Below are 9659 nucleotides of genomic sequence, written 5' to 3'. Positions count from 1 at the left end.
AGAAACCCTCCTCCCCTCCCTTCTCCCAGCTCCCCATATCACCCACCTTTCAAAAGCACAAGGGAACCAATTTTGCCCTTTTCCAGCAACCCAAATTTTGATAAAAGGTACAACAAGCATGAAACAATGAAAACTGAAAATGCTTCTTTCAATACATGCGCTGCTAATATGCATGAAAATATCCCAGACCATCTATGCATGTGGTTTCAATACTTAAAGTTTGAATAAACGCTAAAATTTTGCTTTTGCTTTAAGTTAGTTTGGTTAGTGGCAAAAAGCAACATGTTTGTTTGGGGGAAAGAAAAAAACAAAACAATATTCAAGTCAAGTGTGTGGGGAGTCATAAATTGTATTTTCTTGGAGACCTGCGATCTGCATATAAAGAACAACACCGGCCGAATGATCATCAATATTTTCTAAGTCTGCTAGTTGCTGTACAAATCTGAAAAATTCTAAGATGCATCTAAAATGCAGCCACTTTGGTCTGAACTCTGTCAACTGCGGGCCTGACTACCTGACCACCTGTACGGGTATGTGCAAATCTGAGGAACAGCACAGACAGTAACTCCTTTCGGGGGAACCAGATCTACTGCAAAGCTCTTTCTCAGGGCTTCCCTTATTGGTTTTGAGTGGCATTTTTTTTTCCCATTAGCAGATCCCGGTAATGAAAGAGGTGTACGCTCCAGGAAAACGAAGTCCTACCACATGTAATACCACCACTGGCTTGTATCCTTAATTGAGTTAGGAAGTACACATTTGCCCAATCAAAAAGGCCCCAGGAAATTACGCAGTACCTCAGGCTGAGTACTATTAAGCAGAAATAGTCTGAAGTCGCAATTCAAAATCCTCTGAAGTACATGCAAGAGAAAAAGAGAACTTTCCAACAACGTCAGCGGACTGCATTTTGAAACAGCAAGACTTTCAAGAAACATTGAAATACTTGAAGTTAATCTCATGGAATGGGACAGCACTGCTTTGCAGAAAGGGGTCCTGCAGTGGCAGAACAGGAGCTGGAAAAATCTACCTTTAGCAGAGTAAACGAGGAGCAGGGTTTGCACTGACTGAGGCAGCGAGTTCATCACTCACAAACCACTGTGAGAGAATATTCTCCTGCATCAGCCAGAACACTGCTGGAGAACAAGATACTTTTTAAAGCGATAATTACTATGAAACACCTCAGTCTGCCTTGGTTTGCATAGTCCTGTTTTTGAAGAAATGCACCTGGGAAAATAAAGAGCTAACACAGAATAATTCCTACTGTGTGGTGGTGATTTGCATGGCCCCAAAATCTCGGCTACTTTAATCACTAGCACCAATGTGATGGTGGCTGTGCAAATGCTTCGGATAGCAGAACTTCACTTTTGATCCAGAGGCTAGAGAGCAAAGGAATGCTGGTCAGAAGGAAAGCAGTTATTCAGTCCATTTACATTATCCTGGCCTTGCTATACAAACAGAGTAAAACAGCGGACGGTCACAATACTTAAACAAGGACCCATGAAACAGACTTGTCTAAGATGACTCCATTAATTCACTGCTTCCACTTTCACAGCCAGATACTGTAGAACAGATACTACATTTTCTTCAAACACCAGTGACTCTAGCCTCAGAGGAACTGAAACAGAGAATCTTGCACTGGAATATGAAAAGTTAGAGAGCCCCATTTTGCATGAAGCTCTTTGTTCTTTGAGATGTCCATGCGCAGTCTCTCCCCACCTCTCTCTCTCCTCCTCCGTTCCTCCCCAACTTTTGTCTCTCCTGGCAAAGAGGTTCACACAACAGGTGCTCTTTGTTCCTAGGGCCCTGGCGTGCTGCCTGCCGCGTTCGGGGAGGGGGCTGACAGGACTGAGCTGAAGGAAGGAGTGTTTAGCAGAAGATCACAATAAAGGTCAGGGGTACTCCACGTTTTCTCGCATTCAGGAAAGGAAACATTGTAAGTCACTGGCACAGAAATGAGAAGCTGTCTCCAGAAATGTGGTTCTGCTCCCAAATAACCTTTATTTTAAAAGTATGATTGAGAGGGCACCTGCATTCCACACTTCCCAATCACATCACTATATATCAAGGCACACGGTACATGAACAGTTCAAGAGGAATGCAGAGTAACAGGCTCTTGTTGTTTGACAGCAATCAGCAGATACATTTGATTCCAGCAATCTTTAGTACCTGTAAGGCTGAAAACACATCTCAAGATAAAGCAGTCATCGGATAAGTGGTTCACTCGCTTTCTACTGCGGATCTATTTCCCCTTTAGCAGTGCTGCCTACTATCTATAGAGGCACTGAGCTACTACACCTACAAAAAGGATAACCACCCTTTCAATTCAAGGTGAGGTGTAATTCCAGGAACTATGTGCTTATAAAATCTGAGAGAGCATAGAAGAAAAAGAGGCAGACACTGGTGTAGTCTGATAGGACTTAACTGGTCCCTGCAAATGCAACTTTCACACTTCAGCCATGCATTTGTCCAGGGAAGATTTGGTCACTAATCACCACCACCACATTGGTCTTCAAAATCCTCAAAGTGTTGTTTTTCTTGTTTGTTTTGTTTCGCTGTTTTTTCTAAATTATATCCTCCCTTTCTCTCTGGAAAAATCTTACAAAATGAAAAAAGTTACTCAGTCCTAAATTTACACCCCATATCTGGCAGACACGTAGGCATCCTTTGTTAAACATCTAAGTATTTACCTGGCTTTCAATGAATGCATCTGAGGTAGCATTGTGCCACAAATGAGATAATCTTCTCAGAACTTTAAATCCACTTCAAGATTTCTATGTGTATATAAACAAATATAATAAATCTCCTTGCTACAGATGAACAAATCTGATAGAAAGGTTGCATCTCTAGAGAAATTCTTCCATATTAATATTACAGGAAATAAACACATACCAATGAGGTGTAAAGTACCTCAAAACTTTCATGTCGAGTAAACAGAAGTGCTGTTTTTAATATGAGCACTTTCCTGAACTAGGACTTTAGTGGACAGAGACACATGCTCCTCGTTTATTTGTCTTGCCTTACTGCCATGTATTTCAAACCAAATGCTAGCTTTTACCCCACGCTTACATCAGAAAGCAAAGGAAGAGTAAAAGAAAGGAAGAGTTTATATTCTTTAAACAAAAATTCCCAAGATAAGGAATCACGACCACTTGTTGGTTACCTGGATATGACTAGTTCAGAGACTGCCACAGATAGACAAACCAGGAAAGAAGGCTGAACTCTAACTGTAATTTCACGTGGGACATTACATTTGTTTTTTCCTTGTTCAATAAATTCTAAAAGTATAAAAAAGTATAAAAGAAGGCTATGTGAATATCAGTGGAAGATTTCCTAAATGATACACTAACATTATTATCCAGTGAAATCTATCTGAAGTAAATTATTTAAATTTATTAAAAAACAGTCAAATGCAAGGAGGAAGCTCTCACATCCATCTGAGGGGATAAAGTTGAAGGCCTGCCTTGTAACTTTAAAAGGGACCAGAAGCCACCTCTTCCTGAATGTGAACCCTGGCAAATCACCACTGCGTTAACTTCTGACCTTTGGAAAAAGGTTTTATGCTCCCCATAAGAATCACAAATTTAAGAAAGCATTCAAGAGTTCTGTGGTGGCTGTCGTTTTCATCGTGCTTGTGGCTGGGGGCGGTTTTGCGCACAGCTCTGCACTGCTGGCCCCGAGCAGAAGACGCCTGCCCTGGGCTGGCCGCAGTGTGACTTACTTTCCGAATCGGGAATTGAGCTTGTTAGTGAGGAGCTGGTAGATGTGGTGATGCTCATGGAGGGGCTCATACCGTAACGGGGGTACGCTCCCGTCATGGCTGTGGTATGAGAGATCCACGCTGCAGGGTCAATTGGCCTCACTGGTTCAGCTGCAAAACAACCAGAAAGGGAGAAAAAGACAAACGGAATCAGATTTGCAGTAAACACTAAGACCTAGAGTAAGAAGGAATTTTTTGGGGGTGCCCAAGTCCTTGCCATTCTGATATTACAACCGAGATAGTCCCAGCACGAGGGAACAAAAGCACCTTGCCAGCAGTAGCTGGTTTCCTCTAGCAATTGCCGCACCAGCCTAATAGGATAAAACAATGACACTCCTGTTCCTGTGACTGTGGTAGCAGTGAAGTATTTCCCCTTGTGGGAAAGAAGCTACCAGTCCAGTAATAATATTTCACTATTATTCTATACAGTGAGATAGAGATTCTCATTTTGCTATGACGTGAAGTACTACCAAATGCTTTGCCCCAGCTGATGGGAAGGTCTCTCCCTACTTCTAAGGGTCTTGGATCCAAAATAACCACTCAGACATAATGTGAATCTTCTGCTGAAGGTGAATCAGAACAGTAACTCTAGAGCTCTGTATTTGCAGAGATGAGGCATCATGGAATTCCCCTCTCAGTGTTTTCAGCAGCCATAATGAAACTTTGTAGGACTGGAATAGTGTGGCAAAATAAATAGACAAGACATATAAAGACCATTTGAAGAGACTGGTGTCAGAGAAGAGTGGAAATTACACTCAGACCTTAAGAAGAGCCACACAGCAAGTAATTTTTAAAGCTGGGAATAAAACTCAATTTTCCCCATAATCTGGATTACTCCTTTTCTTCTGAATTATAGTGGCTGTTGTTCCATTGCCTTAAAACCAGAAATTATGTAAAAGAGCTCTGCCTATGTTAGGTGTTTCCTCAATATATCCCACACATTATTGCAACCAGTTTAGCCTACAACAGATATACCACTGTTTGCCCCGGATAATAACGGATGCATCTTCGCTGAACAAAGGACAAACTGATGCATAAGCTCTCCCTGTAGCAAACCTGAAATATGTGATTTGTGAGATTTTTCTTTTGATTATGCTGGTTTTCCTAAGGACTTCACTGAGTGAGCTCCTGTAGTCTGCACGAGTCCATTGCATTAATTTCAACGGACAATGCTATCCTCATCTTCTTAGAAGGACCGGTAACAAGCCGGTTTCAATATCATAAGCAGAGCACTCACCAGCAGGAGGCAGCTGTGTTTGTCACATGAGCACAGATCTTTTATAGCTACTGAAAGGTTTATTAAGCCAGAAATTTTAAAACTAGATCATTTTCGAGAGGTTTTATGTACATTAAACAATGTTGTTTGCCTCAAATTTTAAAAACACTCAAATTCTTTCTAAGAAGGGTACATGTGACAAAATGAGGCTTTTTAACACTTAAGTATAGTTATACTCCAAACTTTCTGTCAATTGAAAGGTTAAGATCACGAGGATATACCCAACAAAAGGTTAAGAGCTTGATCCAAAGCCATGTGAATCAAAAGAAAAATTTCCATGAATTCAGTGGGCGCTGGAGTCTCGGAAAGAGTATCTTAAACCCCTGCCTCCCAAAACAAAAAGCAAACAAACAATATAACCAAACCTAAAAGAATCGAACTTGTAGGGAACAGAAATCTGTTAGATGCCAAAATAGCTGAAAATATTCTAGGCCTTGAGGGCTCTGCAGGAACACAGCAAAGCACAAGTACGTACTCACCCCTGGGGATGGTGAAATAACTCCTGGGAGTGGGGTCCCAGCATTTGGCTACTGTTAGGCTGATAGGTCTAGGAAGAAAGAAAACAAATAAGGGTGACTCTTAACTTTCCCTAAAGAAGTTGTAACCGCTACAATGAACTCTGTGAAACAAACATTCCTATCCAACAGTTGTCAAGTACATTCTGAGAATGCTTTTGAGATGCTTGTCGAAGTATTTTCAGTATGAACCAGTATCAGGACGTTTCTGGCTTTGCATAGATCATGAGCACTATTGGTGAAAACTGTTGAATGATCAGCTCTTGAGATATTAAAAACGCTCATCGTATAAACAAATAACACTACTGAAACCAGGCAACTCCTAGTTTGTGTTGGTTTTGGCTGGTACATTGGAACCAATCTCACATTTTCACCATTTACACTGAGAAGTTCAGAGTTGAGATCAGCACTCCGGTTGCTTATTGAGATCAAAATGTTGATTTCTCTGAGGTTTGCACAATACCAGTAACTGCATATGGAGGATAAGTAGCAAGAGATTTTGTAATATGCTCACCCTGGTTTGGAGACTATTTCCCGTAAAACCCGTACTGCATCGTCATTGCTCATGTTCTCAAAATTGACATCATTCACCTGAAAGGTTGCAAAAAGCAGAGGTCAGGCTTTGCAACAGGGAAGTTAAAGACATTCTAATTATTTGTTTCCAAATTTATTTGCCTTGTAACTGTTTCCATTCCTTTGAGCAGCTGCAGAAATATTGTTTCTCAGAGCACATCAACTATCCAGCAGAGTTCGCAAAGAATTATAGATTTAAGTGATAATAGTCTTTGTGACACATTTCTCGGAGTATGAATGAATTCTGTTAACTGATTACTAAGTCCATGGATCTGGTGGGATGACTGAGCTGAGCCACCAACATACAAGCCAGCAGCACGTATTTTTGGACACAGACCAACCTGCAGAAGCATGTCTCCTGGTTCAATTCGGCCATCTGCTGCCACAGCCCCTCCTTTCATAATAGAGCCAATGTATATGCCACCATCACCCCGGTCATTGCTCTGTCCTACAATGCTGATTCCCAGGAAGTTATACTTTTCTATACAGATAGAAAGTGGAGGGTAGGGGGGGAAAAAAGCAAACAAGGTGATTGGAATGATAGTGAAGAGCTAACACCAGGCTACTTCAGTTGTGAAAAATCTGTTCTCTCAACACATCAGCTGGGCCATATTTGACTTAGAAGTATCTCGGGTTACCCTATTGGCATATGTCTGCCTGGCACGTTCAGGGAAAGGCAGCAGGGAAACGCTGCTGAAGACATTATTTTTTCATACAGGACACTGAAAAGTTACACTCAAAAAATCAGCAAGAGAAACGACATTGAAAAGACATGTCTACACCTAGAAATTAGGCACCCGATCAGCATTAGGCAATGTTTTTTCCACACGTCAGAGTGGCAGGAAGAATTTGCTGCCACTGAAAGGTGCTCAATTGGCAGTCCTGCACATTTCTATCTGGCTAAACAATGACACACACGAGCAGCAGAAATGCAAACCTCCAGTGCCCTTCTACTCTTGCTCCTAACAATGTCTGACCCCTTACCGTTCCTAGAAATAAAAGCAGAACTCCACATCCTGGAGTTCCAGCTCCCTCCCTGGGCTTCTCAGGAAGAATACTGATCTGCTTGTGCAAACAGCTCAACTATCCGGTACTGGACGAGGAATCCAGGCACAGTCAACAGAGTACCAACTGTCAGCTGCCATCCCCTCTAGTTCAGTTGGCATCCTTTCAAATCAAGGAACTTTCTACTGGCTCCAAAGCCTACTACACCGTGACAAAATACATCTGTATCACTTGAAATTCATCATAAAAAACATTGCTTATCCTCTTACCCATGTTGAGTGTGACAGTGATGATATTTAGGGACATGGTAGAATCAGTGATGCTGCTGAACGAAGACGACTGCAAAATACAACAGAAAATTCTCAAGGTTTTAAATGGCTCAGAGTAAGACAATACAAATAACTATTGAGGATTAATTCATCGGGAACTGATTAATAGGCTTCCATTTGGAAGGCATCCAGAAACCATTGTGGTCTCCTCAAAATTATCCTTCATTTAGAATCTGAAGGAAAAAAGATCTGAACACAATCTGCACTTTCTTCAAAGGTTTGTTTACAAAACACACAGAGCAAGTTCCTATATTGAGGCTTCTCAGCTGAATTTCACATTGAATCATTTCTGCTTCCTGACTACACGACTGACTGGCAGACATTTAAATACTAAAGTGCCCAGTGTAATGTGAATTATTACATCCACAGCTCCTCCCTAAAGAGAGGAGTGAACAACACATGATCCTTCAGGAAGTGAGAAGACAGACACTCCCCCCCCTCCAAAATGAAGTACAAATATGCTTATCAAATATCTTCTAAAACATTACTCCAGTTCTTGTGAAAAAATGTATGCATACTCATTCTTTAATCTGTGAAGACTGGTATTTATAGGAGAACGAAACAGTTACTTCAAGAAGTACGTCATTTGGACCATCCTCATTCTGCTACCATAGGACTAGCACAGAAAAGGGCAAGAGAAAATATTTACGATTTCCTATAAACGTAGATTTCTCCTTTCAGCAGAATGCAAGTCTCAGCAATTTATACATCAGATGTCTAACACCACAGACACCCCTTGCCCACATCAGCCAGTAGCATAATGGAGGTTCTCCTGCAGAGGCTGGTCTTGAAAGAGACAACAAGAAATGCGATCACTTAACAGTAAAAGGAGAAAGGGAGAGGAGAAAAAGAGTCTTGACTCTAGTGCTGCAGAACTTCAAATGTTAGAGATCTAGTCCAGGGTAGATTGGAGCCAAAGGGAGACTTTCCAATGAATTCAACAGGGCACAGATCTGTTCTGGATCCCTTCCTAATTCACATGCTACACTCAAAATCACGGTTCACCTCCTTGGAAAATTATGATGCCAACCTTACCCTGTCAATCTGCCGCATCCTTTGTTTCCTCCTCCTGCGTTTATGCTTCCGTATGAGCCGGGATGAAGTACTTTGCTCAGTGGAGCTACTCAACCTGAGGGAAATTGAGAGCAAATGTCAACTCTGTAAAGCTGAGCCATTTGCATTTCTCTGCACTTTGCTAAAAAAAGGCCGATTCCTACAAATGCAGGAGAGAGTAAATCATACAGACACCATCAGCTAACTTACAACGTATTGCTCTGCTTGTTGCTGAATTGCTGCTCAATCCCAGTGTGTGCGGTATCTTAGCCTCTGCCTAGGAGCACAGAGAAGGTACCAGCTAAACTACAGCACGGATTAGAGAGTGCAATTTACTGGCTTGCTTTCTTTTGGGAGCAAGACTGAGTGCAACCCACATCTCAACAGGCATGTATCACCCTGATTTAACCACCCAAAGAGGCAGACATCTTCCACTACTTTAAAGGTGGTCCTGACTCCAGGCCCACCAAAGAAAAATGCACGCTATAAGAACAGCTGTACATTAAACAATTATTTTAATCTCTGCTCTGAGAGAACAACAGACAACCTGGAGAATCTCTTAATATCAATTTTTGTGAGTCTTGTCACGGTGCTGTGATTTTCTTCTGCTGCTATCTACCCTGTTAGCAGGAACTTAACGTTGGGGCTTGAATTCAATGAAATAAAGTAGCAATTGATAATAGCTACTACCAAATAGTGACAGAGGAATAGTGAATATGATTTACCTTTACATATTCTGTTAGTTTTATTTTGTTGTGGGTTTTTTTTCAGACTCTTCAAACTCGTAGAACCTAAATGTGCCACATTCTACATATAAATCCTTAAGATCCCCCTAAGAGTTAGGAATATTAATCATTCTCATTTTACAGATAGTGGACTGGGACACAGAAAGACATAAATGGATGTGCCCAAATTAATTTCAGAAGCCTGGAACAAAGCCTAGATTTCAGAGATGCCAACGTAACAACACAGAGACATCTCTCCTCTATTTATTATGTTACGAATGGCAAAAAAAGAAAGAGTCATGCTCTATCATTAACCAAGATTTAAAAAACCCCAACCCTATACAACACAAGTAATTGAACTGGCATTGTCACAAAGAAAACAGTGCCAGTCTTTTTCCCCATTCTCCACGTCCCTGTTCAAAGTTCTAG

General features: G+C 41.3%; 1 protein-coding gene across 1 annotated transcript in view; it reads right to left on the bottom strand.

The window, feature by feature from the left end:
• DVL1 (dishevelled segment polarity protein 1) overlaps positions 1-9659 on the bottom strand; it is a 72617-nt gene that overhangs the window by 12739 nt on the left and 50219 nt on the right. Inside the window, exons 5-10 of the mRNA XM_009325166.1 lie at positions 8488-8581; positions 7393-7462; positions 6460-6599; positions 6060-6136; positions 5510-5577; positions 3716-3865 (exon numbers count right to left, since the gene is read on the bottom strand). Of these exons, the coding sequence (XP_009323441.1) occupies positions 3716-3865; positions 5510-5577; positions 6060-6136; positions 6460-6599; positions 7393-7462; positions 8488-8581 (599 nt within the window). The remainder of the gene's footprint in view (positions 1-3715; positions 3866-5509; positions 5578-6059; positions 6137-6459; positions 6600-7392; positions 7463-8487; positions 8582-9659) is intronic.

Source organism: Pygoscelis adeliae, unplaced genomic scaffold (genome assembly GCF_000699105.1).
Source record: "Pygoscelis adeliae isolate BGI_AS28 unplaced genomic scaffold, ASM69910v1 Scaffold36, whole genome shotgun sequence".
Classification (NCBI taxonomy): Eukaryota; Metazoa; Chordata; class Aves; order Sphenisciformes; family Spheniscidae; genus Pygoscelis; species Pygoscelis adeliae.
The sequence above is the reverse complement of the archived record's forward strand: the minus strand, read 5'-3'. Positions and strand labels throughout refer to the sequence as shown.